The sequence below is a fragment of the Sarcophilus harrisii genome, chromosome 4 (assembly GCF_902635505.1).
Source record: "Sarcophilus harrisii chromosome 4, mSarHar1.11, whole genome shotgun sequence".
Classification (NCBI taxonomy): Eukaryota; Metazoa; Chordata; class Mammalia; order Dasyuromorphia; family Dasyuridae; genus Sarcophilus; species Sarcophilus harrisii.
In genome coordinates this window covers 304,516,020-304,533,974 of record NC_045429.1, presented here as the reverse complement: position 1 = coordinate 304,533,974, position 17,955 = coordinate 304,516,020, and the positions used below count along the sequence as shown (strand labels likewise).

Genomic DNA, 17,955 nt, shown 5'->3' with positions numbered 1-17,955 from the left:
TAAATAATGTAAGTACTGATGCCTTTTCAAGTTATGAATATGTGAACTTTGAGTTATTTACCATAGCTACAATAAATCATATCACTTTTAAATTTTACTTTTTACAATGAGCCACATCATACTAGCCGCATAGTATGCTGGTATAATTGTTAACACAGTGCTACACATAAGTAGTGATATAAAGGATCTTCAGATATGCTTTTTACTATTGTTCTAGCTCACTGTAATCTTGATTTATGCTCTTACTTTCTCAAAGGTTATTTGTGCTTGTACATGGAAAAGGATGAACTTCTGGGGACCACACTTATCCTTGCTTGGGTCCCTAACTCCAGGATCCAGAGGCAAGATGAAGAAGCCCTGCGCTACATCACCCCAGAAAGCTCCCCTGTGCGCAAGGCCCCCAGCAAACGAGGCCGTCATGCTCAGGGTTCTGGAGAGCCACATCAGCCCTTGCCCATGGAACAAAGGTACCCTTTGACCCCTAAGGATGAGGACATCTTGGTGGTATCCCAGAGTTTCCAAGATACCATCCACATAAGTTCCTCATTAGAAGATGGGGAAAAGCTATCCCAAGGCTTGAGGACAGACAGTCCTATCCAAGCTACACAGCCTGTTCATAGTGACTCAGGAATCTTGTCTACTGTCAGTTCTCAGGATGAGCCAAATAGGTCTGAATTGTCAGTGGATGATACAGAGGAGGGACCAGAGTTGAGGCCAGAACCTGGAGAAGAGGAAGGCTCCTTAGAGCTCTCTGCTGATGATGTGAGCAGGGATAGTACTTTTGATTCTGATTCTGATGCCTTTTCTTCACCTTTCTGCCTCTCACCAATAAGTGAAGCCCTTGCAGAAAGTAGCAGTTCTGTTTTCCTGGACAATGAAAACAGGTGAGTTGTTTGAATCCTGTTCTTTATAAAAAATTATTTTTATTTTTAAATTTTTTTATTTTCCCCAGTTACACATAAATTTTTTTGGTTTACATTTTTTGTATATTTTGTTTTTTTGATTTTTACATCCTTATGAGGATATATGAGAAAAATCAAAACAAGTGAAAAACCACGAGAGAAAAAAAACAGAAGAAATCAACATAGCATATGTTAATTTACATTCAGTCACCATAGTTCTGTCTGGATGTGTGGGTAGTGTTTTCCATTTAAAGTTTATCAGGATTGTCTTGTGTCACTGAACTGCTGAAAAGTTTGTCATCAGTGAACAATCTTGTTGTTGCTGTATATAATGTTTTCCTAGTTCTTCTTGTTTTTCTCAGCAGCCTTTTATATAAATCTTTCCAGGCCTTTCTAAAATCGGCCTGTTCATCATTTTTTTTTTAAAGAACAATAATATTCCATTACTTTCATAATGCCATTCCTCAATTGATGGACATCCACTCATTTTCCAATTCTTTACCACCATAAAAAGAAGTGTATGTACAATAATTTATTTATAGCAGTTCTTTTTGTGGTGGCTAAAAATTAGAAATCAAAGGGAAATTAATTAGGGAATGCCTAAAAAAGCTGTGGGATATGATTGTAATGGAATATTATTGTGCTGTAAGAAATAATAAGCAGAATGATTTCAGTGAAACCTGGAAAGTCTTATTTGAACTGATACATGTAGTGAAGTGAACAGAACCAGGGGTACTGTTATACATAGTACCAGTGAAGAACTGAATGACTTGGCTATTCTCAGCATTACAGTGATCCAAGACAATTCCAAAGGAAAAATGAAGCATGCTATTTATTTCCAGAGAAAACACTGATATTAATTGAATATAGACCAGCTTTTTTTTATTTTACTTTTTTTTCTTTTATAAAAATAACCAATATGAAATGTTTTTACATTATTGCTCATGGATAACCTATATCTTCTTGTGACAGAGGAAGGAAGTTGGAGGGAGGCATAGAATTTGGAATGCAAAACAAAATTAGTCTGGCTGATTTGTCTAAATCCAAGTTGGATCAGTTTGGAAGCATGACCAAAGCCCACTTATGGGGTTCTTCTGTGTTGTAATATAATAACAAGGTTGGAATATAGTCCTTAAAGATCTTGTTTCCCTACTTGAGGCTGGCTAGATACTAAAAATTATACCTGGTTAGATATAATTGTAATATGAATGTATTACAGAATTTAAATGGCAGAAATTAAACCAACTCGCCATAGTAGAAAGTATCACTATGTTTTCAGATTTGTTTTTTGTTAGAAGTAAATTTGACCTAATTTTGCTACATTAGTAATGTAATAGTGGCCATCATTGAACTTCAGCAAGATGATGGCCTTTTGTGCCAGGTGATATTCTCCAATACTTTTCTACTATTTGTAATATTCTCTAATATTTGTGGTAGTTGACTAGTTATCCACTGTAGTCCCCCTTATTCCAAATACAGTCTGAAAAAAACAAGAAAAGGATAGAAATAGATTTGTGGAGAAATTTGTAGGCAAACACATTGCTTGGCTAATGGTTTTCTTCCATGGTATCTTATTTTGTTGTTGTTCACTCATTTGACCTTATTTGAGATTTTCTTGGGAAAGATACTGGAATGATCTAACTTTTGCAGAGACTTGCCCAGTTAGTGTCTGAGGCCATGTTTGAACTTCTCAGGAAAATGGGTGTTCCTGACTCCAGGACTGGTAGCTTCCCCCTGATAGCTTTTCTGAATGAATTTGACCTTAAAACATTTTAAGGCTTGAAACCCTACTAATGCTAACATGTAAATTCTATCGAATTCTATTGAAAAGTGCTAAGTACTTTTGATTTTACATTTGAATATTTTAAATTTTTTCAAATATTTTACATTTCATATTTTAGAAGAAATTGTTTTATTTATTGAAAGTATCTTTAAATAATTGTATTGATCCTTAAAAAAAAAATCATGGTCAGGCAACTCTGAACTATTCCTTTCCATCTCTATCCCAATAGAATTTGCTCATTGGATAAAGAAATTGAATTAAGCAAAAATGAATCAAAACATTGCTATATTTGTATACCTCATTCTACACCTACATTCTACCACTTTTAAATAGGAAGTGGAACAATGCATTACTGTCAGTCATACAAAGTAACCACTAATTTCTGCATAGATCACTTGTTCCTCTTGTTTCTTCTTCATGATTATGGTCATTGTATTCATTGTTCTCGTGGTTCTGATCTGCATCCATTCATATGTTCCCAAGTTTGTTTGAATTCTGTATACTTATTACACTTGGGTCACAGTAATACTCCATTTCAGTAATAAACCACATTTTATTCATTGCCACAGGGACCGTGTTTAGGTTCATTGATTTGTATAGTATTTCCTTCTCTGCTACCATAAAAATGGCTTGGATTAAAACATAACTTTTAGTAATTTCTGTAAGATTGCTCTCATGATGATACTGTTGTTAGGACAGTAGCATCTCTAAACCAAACTGCATATTTGTGTAAGGGTATAAGAACCCAGTATATTAAGCATTGTATTTGGAACTACCTTTCAAAAATTACATAGTGTTGTTTCATTTATATTTTCCATTTTCTTTTTTTCTCCTTGCGGGGGGGTCACATAGCTAATAAGTGACTAAGGCTACATTTGAACTCAAGAAGGAATCTTCTGACTCCAGACCTGACACATAATCTGTTGTACTACCAAGTCTTCCCATCCCTTCCCAAGTCCCATCATTATCATTACTTTGCTTCCAATTTCTTGCTGACCCAAGAAAGTATTATTAGGAATGTTTTTGTGTATATGGAATCTTTATTTGTCAAAGAAATTAAAACTTGCTAAATTTAGTTAACCAAACTTTACTTAAAAAAACAAACTCTGAAAATGAGACACAAAATATGAAATAGAGATTTCAAATGAAGGACTGGAGCAGATTTTACTATTTTACTATGCTTCAAATGAACTAAAAGGGTAGGAGAACCAATCAAGATTTCTAATAAGAATAATCTGAATGTAATCAAAGCTAAGCTTTGAAACTAAATTTGCTTAAAGCCACCATGAATAATAAAAAGATAAGAAAAAAAATCAAAAGACTGAATAGAATGTTAGAAAAATTAGAGATGATATATCTTTGATAATTATTGAATGGGAATAAAAAGGAATTTACATAGTTCAGCAGTGTTATCACAAAAGTTGACTGTGTTTTTGAGTCCTCTCCAGAAATACAAAGTATATCCAGCAGTACAAAGAATATCATTTGTTGATCATAATGCAACAAAATAGTAATGAATACATTAATTGCCTAATCTAATGGCCTTCTTCTCCTTGACTTCTGTGCATTATTGGACACTGTCAATTACCCTCTTCAATACTCTTGATAATTTTTCATGACAATTCTCTTCTACCTATCTAATTAATTCCTTAATATTCTATGCTAGATTTTCAACAGTCTCACTTTCTAACCGTAGGTATTATACAGGACTCTGCTTTGGTTCTTCTCTTTTTCTCCCTTTGTATTGTGCCACTTGATAATCTCATCAGCTCCCATGAATTGTTTTCTTTGTATTGAGTCTCCTTATCCATTCCTAACCTCTCAACTGACCTCCATTCTTGCATCCCCACTTGATTATTAAACATCTTGAAAGTCCAAATCTAACATGACCAAAACTGAACTAATTATCTTTACCATAAAACTCTCCTCTTCCTGACTTCTCTATTAATGTACCACCATCAGTCATATGCTTACCTAGGTAGCCTCAACACCTCACTCATCCTTTGTTTCCATGTAGGAAGCATGTTTAGCCATGTTGGCTAAAGTCCCAAGGGGAGATTTTAGCTATGATGTGAAGAAAGTCAAGAGCTAAGAAGGGAAAGAGTTCCAAGCATGGGGGTGAGCCTGTGAAAAGACTGGAACCAAGAGAATGTTCAAGGAATAGCAAAGAAGCCAGTTATCCCAGTACATTGAAATCACTTTTGCTGGTCCTCCTTCTAGTGCCTTCCCTCTGGAGTGCCATCTTCAGTTTATCTCAACTCTGTGTTTGTGTGGTTGCTTACTTGTTGCCTTTCCCCATTTAATTGTATATTGTTTGGAAACTTACTTGGGAAGAATGAGAAGTGATTTGATGGGAGAGTAATTTTCATAGGAATTTCTTGGAGGAAGGAACCAACAACTGGTTAGGGAATAGGACTGATTTCATGTAGATAGCAGTGTATTTGCTGAGCCTTAAAAGCAACAGGAAGTTTTGAGGAAGGTACACAACTGATATGAATATGGGAAATGGAGTGACATGTATGAAGAACAGCATGGTCAATATGACCAGATTGTACACAAAAAAGAGCAGTGTACAACTAAACTAGATACATAGAAAATTTCAGTTACATTTTAAAAACTTTCTAATGAACAAAATCACCTAGAATAAAAAGGGAAGTGGAAGGAAAGGAACAAGCTTTTATTAAATTAAAATTGCTAGGAAATTTGTCAGATAATCAAGCAAAAATTCGAAAAGGTAAACATAAAAAGGTCAAATATGTTAGGAGGGTTGTCTTTTGTTTATTTCTATTTAAAGTTTACTTCTCAATAGCTTGCTAAAAAATTGTCTTCAATGAAGACTGTGAGGATATCAAAACAGTAACAAAATCATTTTCTCTCTCCTTGAAAGAAGGAAGGTCAGATTCTCTCCTGGGAATTTCATTACTGCCATTGCAAAATATATGAGAGGACAACCAGGATAATAATTCCTTTGGGGGAATCTTCATGCAGCTTTAGCCAATGTTTTGCATTTTAACTTTGTAAGGTACCTACCCAAGGGGCTGATCTATAAATTAGCTCTTTGCAAAATTCTTTTGAGGGAAAAAAGGAAGGCAGGAGCAATAGTAGTAGTACCAGAGTTGATAAGAAGGATCAGGGGACCACCTTGATGGTATCCCCCTCCCCAATCCCTGCTTTATCAGTAGTCCTAGGCCACATAGTTGCCTTCACCTGTTCTACAACAGATGCAGTCATAGAAAACAGGGAATTTTGTAATGTTTTAGGAGTTGCTAAGCTGTTCCTAATGGTCCCTAGGGGATCCAAAAGGAAGCTGAGAATTTATATTTTGCCTCCCAGGATCTTTGGCATTTCTATTGCAGTGCAGCCCAATACCTGATGAAATCACTCTTGAAAGTTACAGGGAGGCAAATGGTGACATGTTTTTCGTTTTTTCTTGGGAATTTTTATCTGTATCCTTTTTTAGTATTCTGCCCTGTTAACCTTACCATTTCCTGAAAAATAACCATAAAGGGCATCTTTCTTTTTGTCTTTTCCAAGTTTTAAGAACCTGAAAATATGTTTTCTCTGGCAGGCAAATATAAGAAATCAGTTCAAAAGATGTATCTTTCTGGGTACTGTAGCTTTGCCATATACTAGCAAAAATAAAAATAATAAAAGCTCTATGTACGATGGTGCTTACAACTGTGGCAAGTGCCATAACTAAAATATGAAAGAAAGGCTGTATAAGTTCTTCATTAGTGGGAGAGGGTATATATTAAGTTGGAAGGGAATCAGGAAGATCTTTGTGAAAGGGAAGGGTAGTAGAAGAACTTTTTAAAACCGTGTTTTGAAAGATGGTTAGGATTCTGAAAGAGCTGAGGAGGGGTTGGAGTAGGAGGAGGGTACCTTCCAGGCAAAAGCACAAATCAAAGTATGTGATAGATGTGTTTATGAGGCAATAAGAATAGTTTGGAGTGTATGCAGTGTTATGCTGGTAAATATTTTAACTTTCACTTTGAAAATATATGTATAGCATATTAACATTTTCTTACTTTATTGTCTACATAATCAGCAAAACAAAAATCAAACCCTGATTTATACTATTTGCTGAAAAGTATAAAAGGCTCACACTGAAAAATATAGTTCTTCAACTGGCTTTAGCACACACCTAAGTGTAATCCATATGGAGGGAAAATAATCCAGTAAAAATAACTTGATACCTTATTAAAGAGGGACTTAGACAATTTGAACCTAAACTTAATTTGAGATGTAGTGAATAATCAGTGAGTTTTTAAAATTTTTAAAGGGAGAAGTGACTTAATTGGAATTGTGCTTTTTAGGGAGAAAAACAGCTTTTTGGAAGCTGTGTGTATGGTTGGATTCTTTGGGTGTTAATGCCCACATGACCTTCTATCCCCTTTCTTACCTTATCTGAGAAGAGAATGGCAGAATTAGCACTTCAGAGATTTAGAGTTAATCTCTTGCTAGCTGAGAAGAAATGCTTCTTTCCAAAGTGGTTTTGAGGAAAAGATATTCCGCTCAGGAGGGAATCATCAGGCCAGGAAATGTCATAGAAGTAGAGTTATGTTAAATCTTTTCTTTTTTAAAGAAAAAAAAATAAGTTAATTGCTGCCTTTTGTTTTTTTATATCACAGGTTTATACTTGTCTAGCATTGAAATCAACCTGCATTGAAAACAGTCCAATATAGTGTTAATACCGGATAGTATATGCAACATTCTGACCCTGAAGTACTCTTGGCTAAAAGAAGAGAGGTGTTTCTTTTCTGTTATAGATATCTTGGTTTTACATCATCAAAATTTAGCCCTCTCTGTCCCCCTAGACATTAATCATTTAAAAAAAATTTTTTTAAAGAAAAAATTAGCAAAACTAATGTCAAATATATCCAGTGTTTCAGATACATGGACTTCCTACCTCTGCAAGGGAATGTGGAGAGGTGTCTTTTCATCTTTTCTTGATTCTTTTATAGAAGTTCTTTTGTTTGTTTCTTTCACTTTGATTCAGTTTATGTAAGTCATTTAATAAATGCTCCTCTGTTGTATTGCTCATCTTCAATTTTTTACATCACAGTACTGTTTCATTGCAGTCAGGTACCAGTTCCCAGTTCCTAAAGATTTCTGCATTTTTCCGTTTCTTTTGAGAAGTGTTGTGTTTCTTTATTTGATTAAGATGATTCTGTCACTGTTTGGTTTCCTTTCAGTACATCATTATAGTTATTGATTCTACTTATATTCGGCATCAGCTCATACAAATCTTTTCATGTTTCTTCATTTATTATTTTGTGTGCTGCATTGCATTCCATTATTTTTATATACCATTTCAACTCTTTTTCTATTGGTAAATCAACAAGTCAAGTCAGCAACCATTGTACTATGTGCTGGACATTTTGCTAAAGATACTAAGACAGACCAAAAGACAGTACCTGCTCTCAAGGAGCTCACAGTCTACCAGAGAGAGAACATGAAGCAAATTTATGTACAACAAGATATATATACAGGCTAAATCAGAGCTCATCCCAAAGAGAGGGCATTAGCATTAAAAGGAATCTAGAAAGGCATCTTTTAAAAATTTTTTTTAAAAGGCAAGAGACAAAGGTAAGAAAACGGCATTCACAACAGTGAAAATGGGTGAAATGGGATAGTGGAAAATCTTGGGTGAAGAACAGCCCTGGCTGTTGTCACTGCATTAACTCTGCATTGTCACTGGATGAAAGGAAAGGGTCAAGGTATAAGAAGATGGGAGAGATGGGAGGAAGCCAAGTTAGGAAGGACTTTAAATGCCACCAATAAGATTTTATTTTATCTAATCCTGAAAGTTATAGGGAACCCCTGAAGTTTATTGAATAGGGAATTGACACAATCATACCTGCACTTTAGGAAGATCAATTTGGTGGCCCAGTGGAGTATGCACTAAATCAGGGCTTCTTTTTCACCCAAGAAATATCCAGGTATAGAGTATGTATATAAGGTTTGTACTTAATTCTTTTGGTATGCATTTTGTATACATTAATTTACCATTTACTAAAGATAGAACCAACTTCTCATATTAATGATATGGATATGTTTATTTTTACATATTTGATACCTTTTTACTGCTGCCACCCCAATATTCATTCCCATGGTTTATGAAGCTTTGCACTAAATAAGCACTCATTTTGTTCTTAAAAGGTTACATAATGATTATATTAAGAGATAACAATTATATTGTTTTATATATTTTTTATTTGATGTTTTATTTAGTGATTTGCCCTCCTTATTTTAAAAATTTTCTCATCCTTTGACTACATATGGGGGAAGTATTTGAAAGATTAGATAGAAGTAATACAGTATGTCCTAACAGGTGCACCTGGAGATATTTTACAGGAATCAGGGTCAAGGTTGAAGGAAGTACAAGAAGAGAGGATATATAAATGCAAAAATGCAAAGGCTCTTGTAGTTCTTGTAGTAAACCTATATAAAGCTGTAAAAGAACTATTTGTAGGAATTAGAGGATTGAAGTGGAAAATTGTCGAAGATATCAGGATTTGTCTTGCTTTCTGTAAATATTTAAACACTGGAAAGATTATTTTTGGTAGTTAAGCTTGCTCTCTGTGACTGGCAAGTTTCCAAGTTTCTATGAAAGAGTATCAAGTGATACTATGTTAAGTCCACATCGCCCTTAAGATGAGAGTGTTAACTGTTACTTAGGCTGTGATTTTATTTTTGTCTTCACCTTCCACTAACAGGATTTTTTTTGGGTGGGGGGGAGAAAGGGAAGGGGTAGAGGTTACTCTGTTCCAGCTGCTCTGCAGTTGAGAAGCAGGTAGCCATAAATTTGAGATTTGGTGACTTCTCTGGATGTTCCATTTTATACTTTTAGAAATCTCTTTATCAAGACCAAAAAAATTGGTCTCTACCAGAAAACCTTATATTATGAAATTAAGATTATATATCCTTATTCATACCTGGTCAGTTTCCTTAAACTATTTAACAATGTGTTTTTGTTTAGATCCAGGTCTTAGATTCTTTGTTATTTGCTAGAGGAAATTAGTTGGTTACTTTTAGCTTTTATAGCACCATAAATTTCTCTTTCCACTTTGCTTTATGTATGCTGTTATCCATTTTATTCTGTATCTCGGAGAAGATGGCAGGTGGGGAAAGCTATCTTAAGAGAAAAAAAAATTCAGTGCCAATGGAAAGCTTCATTCATTCACTGCAATTCTTTGGGTGCCCAGCAGATGGCAGGCTACTCCCAGAACAGGCTGAGGACTGCTCGATTGCTGAGTCAACCACCTCTTCCCTCTATTTGCCTCTTGGACAAACCACTTTGTTCTTCCATCTTCTCTGAATTAGCAGCAAAGTCCAGATTCTGTAGAGAGGAAAGAATTGCTATTACTTCCATTCTTACAGCATTTGCTGTCCTTCTAATTTTTCTCTCTTTGAACATTAACATAAGTGAGACCAATGGAGTTACATTATCTTTGAGGTAAAAAATGAAAAGAATATAGTGTGAGCTTAAGTTGGCAGAGATGGCTTGGCATATATTTGTTCTGAATGATCAGTTTCTGTTTTCAGCTATGTAATCTTCCTCATTGACATTAGCTCTTCATCTTGCTTTTGGCAATAAGAGGTTGCCCAAAGGCAGTGCCAATCAATGAATCAATTAACAAACATTTATTAAGCACTATGCTTATGCCAGGTGCTATGCTAGAAATGAAACATCCCTATTCACTAGGAGACAAATATATATATACATACATATACATATACAGAATAACAAATGATGTCATTGATCTCGGTGACAAAAACCTCCCTTTTTAGTGCCATTATCTTGTCTAGTTTGCCTCCATATTATCTGAAATCTATGTCCTTCACTTAGATCTCCTTACAGTTGTTCATTCAGGCTCCCATAACTACTCACCTAGTCTTGCCTCTCAAATCTTAGTTTTCGCCAACCAATCCACAGCTACCAAAGTAAGATTCTACAGCACAAATCTGACCATGTGATTCTCTTCCTTTAGGAGCAAAATACAAAAGATGCAAAAAAAAAAAAAAAAAATTGACATTTGAAGCTATTTACAATTTGTCTCCACTCTTATCTTTATAGCTTTGGAATAGAACTTTTTTGTTTGCCATGTTCCTGACAACTCTCCTCTCACTTTCTCCTTTTTCCCGTCTGACAAATTGCCTGGCAAATCCTTAGCTTCCTTCAAAAACTCAGCTTTTCTCGATCTCAGTCCTTTCTTGATCCTCCTAGTGCCAGTGCTACTTCTCCACTTACCTGTGTATAACATGCATAAAGTATATTCATGTGAATAATATACTTGGTTATATATATGTTACATATATGTTGTCTCTCTATTGAATGCAAGCTTCTTGAGGACAGGAACTTTTTCATTGTTCCAAAGTCATCGTCTTTTTTTAGTGCTTTTATTTAAGTGCTTACTATGTGTTAAATGCTAGGAATACAAATTCAAACAAAAAGGAAGAAAATTTTTCTTCCAATAATTTTTTTTTTCCTAATGTGGAAAATAATATGTAAAAAGCCTACATGTTGAAAGGGGATTAGCGAAGTTGGGGGCAAGATGGAATGTCCAGACAAGTATATCCTGGTGGGAAATAAATGATTCTTTCAGTACCTCCCTTAAATGGATGTTCTGAGAGGACCCTTTTATTTTCAATGGGAAGGACCCATAATTGGAACAGAAGGCATTTGTATCTCTAGCACCAAGCACAGTAGATTGATTGACCAAGTCTCTTCAATTGAATACTGATTTCCTGATTTTAAATCCAGAAAAAAAATACTTTTAGGTATGACCTGCAGATTACTATTATATTATTTAAAATCCTTTGAGAAAGAAACAGAGAGACTTTCACCCACCAATTTTCTCTTAAAAATTAAGGAATCAGTCTACAAGAATTTTTTACTTATCACACACTATATTTTAAAACACATAGTAGAAGAGACAACATATAAAAGATAAATACAAAGTAGATGGAAGGTAAACTTAGGGACTTGCAAAGACTTTATCATCTGAAAGGACCAGGAAAAAGGCCTCGTGCACAAGATTGTATTTGAACTGTGTCTCAAAAGAAGCCCAAGATTTTTAGAAAATTTATGAGTAAGGACAAATTAAAGGATAAAATTCCACAAAATTTTATTAAGCATATACTAACAAGGGAGAAGAGAATGAAGTACAATATATTACTACGGATAAATGTAATACAAGATACCAAGTGATGGGATCAAAGGAGAGATTCTAAGCAAAGTAATTTATGAAAATTGAAGAAAACACTTAAACCTAGGTAGATCAGAGGAGATGACATAAAAGTTGAATCTTGGGCGGGGTAGGTAAAGGGGACTAAGAAAGTTCTCTCTTCTGTTTCTTAGAATTCCTAGCTAAATTTCTAAATCCTACACAAGGCCTGTCCTTTGCCACTTCCCTCCCCCCATTTTATTTTGTTCTATATGGACACAGATGTTCACACACAGGTGAAGACACAGTTCTTCACATGTATTCATTTTGGAATTTAATTATCACCTTTGTATCTCAGAGTTTAATAAATAGATAATAAAATGAAGGAATGAGTACATTCCAATGATAGGAAAGGCTTGAATGAAGGACATTAAATACTTTCCTAGAGAATGAGAAAAATTGGTCTATTCCTTGATCCAAAGAAATCACTCTTAGGAAATAAGGGTCAGAGATTCAGTGGAGTAAATCCAAGACATTCCCTGAGATGCTCATGATATGCCCAGGGATATACGAGAATTTAGGTCCTCTTAATTCCCAGTTTAATGATGTATCCACCCTTAGGAAGGCAGCAAAAAATCACAGCAAAAAAAGAAAAGTGAGAGGTTTCATTGTCACATATTAGTATTGGACCTAACCTGAGATAAGGTAAGTTACAGTATTATTAGTTAACTAAATCCATCAGTGAAATGAACAGATGTATTAGTATGGGAGGAGGCAGTGTGAATTTGCTATTATCATTTGGAGGGAAAGTGAATCTCCTTTCCTCATTTTTGAGGCCCCCCCTTTCAGGTAAATTAGACTGTGATCACCATAAAGCAAAGCTTACAGGCCTTGGTCAGCATCAGTGTTAATCAAAGCTTCCACGCTTATAAGTGGTGGGATTTAGTGGAACTCTCTGTCATAAATCCTTGAGCTTTAGCTATTCTTGATTCCTGGGAAACAATGAACTTAGAATGGAGGAATATCATCAAGGAAATTCACTTCAAACTCAGTGATTAGGCCCTTCTTTCTTTCCTTTCCTCTCCTTTCCTCTCCTCTCCTCTCCCTCTCCCTCTTCTTCTCCTTCTTCTTCTCCCTCTTCTTCTCCCTCTTCCTCTCCCTCTTCCTCTTCCTCTTCCTCTCCTTCTCCTTCTCCCTCTCCCTCTCCCTCTCCTTCTCTCTCTCCCTTTCTTTCCTTTCTTTCCTTTCTTTCCCTTCAAGGAATTTGCACTTTATTATTTATCAAATTTTATTGGAAAAAAACAGGAAAGCTATACAAAACAGAACATTGTCATATGCCTAGCAGAACGTCGGGAAGGATTCAAAATATATAATAAATAATACCAATTTAAGAAAGTGTATATATTTGTAAAAGAATTATCTGTTATTTCTTTACTTCTTTATTTCTTTTACTTCTTTACTTATTCTTTTATTCTCCTTTTTTACTTTATTCTTTTTTCCCACTTTCATCTCCCCATCCAGCCCCAAGCAGGCTACAATTAAGAAAAGATATATTTATGTATACATATGTAGATATATATAGATAATATAGCTTTATATATATATAATACATACATATATAATATACACACACATCTTTCCTATCCCTGCTGACTTTCATTAAATTTTACTTTATAACTTAGCTTACTGTTACTTAACCTCCCCCTACCTAGGGATCCCTCCCTTGTATTATTATTATTTCCCCATCCATCTCTCCCTCCCTTTATTTCTTATTAGATTTGGAGGGTACTATACCCTTCATAAAACATATGTAGTGTTGCTTATTGAACACATTCTCGATGTGAGGTGTTCCAAACTAACAAGTCCTCCTCCTCTCTCTAACACCTCTGTGTCAATTCTTCCTCTGCATTTCATTGTATAACACAATGGTCCTTATATTTCTTAGTTATTTTAAGAGATAAAGTAATCCTTTTACAAGAAACTTTGACTTCCTACCAGTTCTGACTTGTACTCCCTTGTACACCATGAGTAGGTTGTTTTAGCATCAAAACATTCATCATATTGTGATTTTTAATTTTGAGAGAGATCAGAACCCTCAATTTTTTTTTTTTTTAATTGTAACTTTTTATTGACAAAACATATGCCTGGGTAATTTTTTACAACCTTTTCCCTTGTACTCACTTCTGTTCCAACTTCCCTCCCTCCACCCCCTCCCCAGATGGCAAGCAATCTTATACAAGTTAAATATGTTATAGTATATCTTAGATACAATAGATGTGTGTAGAACCGAACAGTTCTCTTGTTGCACAGGAAGAATTGGATTCAGAAGATAAAAATAACCTGGGAAGAAAAACAAAAATGCAAACATTTTACACTCATTTCCCAGTGTTCTTTCTTTGGGTGTAGCTGCTTCTGTCCATTATTGATCAAGTAGAACTGAGTTAAATCTTCTCTTTGTCGAAGATATCCACTTCCATCAGAATACATCCTCATACAGTATTGTTGTTAAAGTATATAATGATCTCCTGGTTCTGCTCATTTCACTTAGCATCAGTTCAGTAAGTCTCTCCAAATCTCTCTGTATTCATCCTGCTGGTTATTTCTTACAGGGTTAGAGTCGGATTAGGGTTAGAGTTTAACATTCATATACCACAATTGACCCAACCATTCTCCAATTGATGGGCATCCATTCATTTTCTAGTTTCTAGCCACTACAAACGGGGTTCCCACAAACATTTTGGCACATACAGGTCCCTTTCCCTTCTTTAGTATCTCTTTGGGGTAGTAGCAGTTCTCAGTTGGAGTCGGTAATATATTTTGGAAATATTTTCCCAGTTTGTTGTTTCCCTTCTAATTTTGTTTGCATTAGTTTTGTTTGTACAAAGGCTTTTTAATTTGATATAATCAAAATTTTCTATTTTGTGATTAATAATGATCTCTAGTTCTTCTTTGGTCACAAATTCCTTCCTCCTCCACAAGTCTGAGAGGTAAACTATCCTATGTTCCTCTAATTTATTTATGATCTCGTTCTTTATGCCTAAATCATGGACCCATTTTGATCTTATCTTGGGATATGGTGTTAAGTGTGGGTCCATGCCTAATTTCTGCCATACTGATTTCCAGTTTTCCCAGCAGTTTTTGTCAAATAATGAATTCTTATCCCAAAAGTTGGGATCTTTGGCTTTGTTAAACACTAGATTGCTATAGTTATTGACTATTTTGTCTTGTGAACCTAACCTATTCCACTGATCACCTAATCTATTTCTTAGCCAATACCAAATGGTTTTGGTGACTGCTGCTTTATAATATAGTTTTAGATCAAGTACAGATAGGCCACCTTCATTTGATTTTTTTTTTCATTAATTCCCTTGAAATTCTCGACCTTTTGTTCTTCCATATGAATTTTGTTTTTATTTTTTCTAGGTCATTAAAATAGTTAACTTGGGAGTCTGGTTGATATAGCACTAAATAAATAGATTAGGGAGTATTTATTTTATTTATTTATTTATTTTTTCATTCGGCCTATCGAAGAGCACTTAATATTTTTCCAATTATTTAAATCTGACTTTATTTGTATGGAAAGTGTTTTGTAATTTTGCTCATATAATTCCTGACTTTTCTTTGGTAGGTAGCTTCCCAAATATTTTATGCTATCGACAGTTATTTTGAATGGAATTTCTTTTTGTATATCTTGCTGTTGGATTTTGTTGATGTGTAAAAATGCTGAGGATTTATGTGGGTTTATTTTGTATCCTGTAACTTTGCTAAAGTTATGAATTATTTCTAATAGTAGATTCTAGTAGAATCTCTGAGGCAGAACCCTCAAATATTTTCAGCTTTGTAAATTTTAAATCCCTATAAAAATTGAAATAATTAAACTGATTATTCTGTCACTGGGGCAGTAAGAGCCAACATTCCATCCTGGAATAAATTCCAAATTTGTTACATATTCCTTCTTTATATGAAAGCCTCAGGTCTGTCCATATAGAGCTCTTTGTTATCTCTCAAACATGACATGACATCTCATTTCTTCTCATGGTCTATTCCCCATACCTTTTAGAAATCTGCTTCTTCAAAACCTAATTCATATGCCACCCCTTTCTCTTTACTGTCAGCTGCTAGGGCCCCGTTTCTCCTAAAATATGCTTAGCTTTGTCGACATTTTTAATATATTTTAAATATGTATCAAACATCCTTTTCCAACTTCTATTCTCACAAATGAGTCCCAGAACAAGGCTTCATCTCCCACTCTGGGTCCTAAAGGTACACTTGAGTCAGAGGTGATTCTAATTTTGAAACTTTCCCTTAGACTTTTTATGTACTTGTGGAAAACTGTGTAACAAGTATGTAAAAAGTCTAGGGGAAAGTTTCAAAATTAGAGTGCATATGCAGCAAAAGGGGCAACTCAGAGCTCCTAGTAACTAGAATTCTGCTTCTACCATCCTTCTGATCATGCTCCCTTTCAGCTGTTGAATCTGATTCCAGTCTCTCCTCAGCTGCTGTCCCAAACAAAAGGTATTCAGATGCTGATGACTTTTAAACAAGCAAAGTTGTTTTTCAGCCAGGTTGGGTGGGGTGAGGACTAGAAGGTAAATCCTCATTTTTCAGAGATAGTTGCTTCTCAAGTGGGTTAGCAAAAACACTAGGTTTATTCTAGTTTCTTGAATTCCATCTAACTCATTGCTTTTTCAGAAAACCCCAAGAGGATCAGCCCAATTGAAATAGCACTCTTATCTTGCAAAAACTCTTCACATTTATGATATATTTATGACTTGAGTGAATAAGTATCAACCAAATTTACCTTTACATGTGGGATATGTTTCACTTCCTAATTATAAGGATTATATCAATTTTTAAGAACTGAAGGAATGAAAAAATTCTTAAGCATAAAGGACATGAATGTAGAATTTAAGGAGTGGTAAGAACCTTTCTTCAGGAAGGTTAGAGCCAGATGCCTTAAATGTCAAGTTGAGGCATTTGTATTTAATTTTTGAGGTAGTAGGAAGTCATCTTAAAACATGAGTGCACATATCTTTGAAAGGTTTTTTTTTTGGGGGGGGTGGGGAGGGGTGGGAGAATTGGATTAGAAAGAGGAAAAGTAGTTCATCCAGCAGGTGATGAACTATGATGATGATAAGGGCTTGAACAATTTTGGCTTTGGAGGAGGAGGACCCAGGGGAATGAGAAGAATAAAAGATAGGGGTGGTGGCTTCAGTAGAACTCAGGAAATTTAGAAGTACTACAGTGAGTTTAAGTAGGGAAGATGAGTTTCATTTACTGCAGTGATAACTGAACCCATTGAAGATGATGAAGATGATGGGAAAAAGAGAGAAAACACTAAGTTTTCATCTCAAGTGAAGTGGCTTTTAAATGGGTTTTGAACTATTCTGTTGGGCAAAATCAGCACACCCCAACTGGCATTCCAAAGACCCAAGTTTAAAAGTTAATCTCAACACCTAATCTCATTCTCTCTTGGTCTGTTTACTGAAGTATAAAATGATGGGGTTGAATTAGATGAATTAGCTTTTAACCTCCTATTTGCTTTCCTATTTACACATAACTAAATATAAAATGCCATACAAAGGAAAGTAAAATAACAGCTGACATTTAGCTCTTTAAAATTTAAATCACAACTGTGTAGTTTATACTATAGATATTATAATATTTCATAAATGAAGACCAAAGTGAAGAAATAATGTAACTTGCTCAGGATCACACAGCTAACAAAGGTCAAAAGTGGAATTCAGATTTATCCGGCATTCAATTCACTATCCCACTATTTCTTTCCTTCTCTCGATCCCAAAATAATTTCCTCTTCCTCTGAAACAACATATGCTGCATTCTCATTCTACACTATACTACTAAGCAGGGAATGATTTAGGGCTATTCAGAAGCATTATAATTTTTCACTTTAATCTTGAGATACTGCTCAAGATAATCTTGATCATTCAGCTTTTTATATCTAGTTGCATAAGTGTCTTCTCCCTCTGTTTCTCTGTCTTTGTCTTCCTTCTTGTCTTGTCTGTCTCTCTTCTCTCTTTTTAATATTCTTGGGGACAGGGACATTTCTTAATCACTGTATCTCCTTAGAGTGTCTTGC

General features: G+C 34.9%; 1 protein-coding gene and 1 long non-coding RNA gene across 11 annotated transcripts in view; one reads left to right on the top strand and one right to left on the bottom strand.

Annotated features, from left to right (window-relative positions):
• Window positions 1–17,955, top strand: part of TBC1D16 (TBC1 domain family member 16) — a 118,630-nt gene that overhangs the window by 42,284 nt on the left and 58,391 nt on the right. For 9 of the 10 annotated variants that reach the window (XM_031965584.1, XM_023502689.2, XM_012548645.3 and 6 more), the window contains one exon: window positions 257–884. In XM_031965584.1, coding sequence (XP_031821444.1) covers window positions 257–884 — 628 coding nt within the window. The remainder of the gene's footprint in view (window positions 1–256; window positions 885–17,955) is intronic. The other variant, XM_023502691.2, reaches the window with a different exon arrangement.
• LOC116423245 overlaps window positions 9,745–17,955 on the bottom strand; it is a 31,717-nt gene continuing 23,506 nt past the window's right edge. Inside the window, exons 2-3 of the long non-coding RNA XR_004233777.1 lie at window positions 10,580–10,673; window positions 9,745–10,027 (exon numbers count right to left, since the gene is read on the bottom strand). This is a non-coding gene — a long non-coding RNA (uncharacterized LOC116423245). The remainder of the gene's footprint in view (window positions 10,028–10,579; window positions 10,674–17,955) is intronic.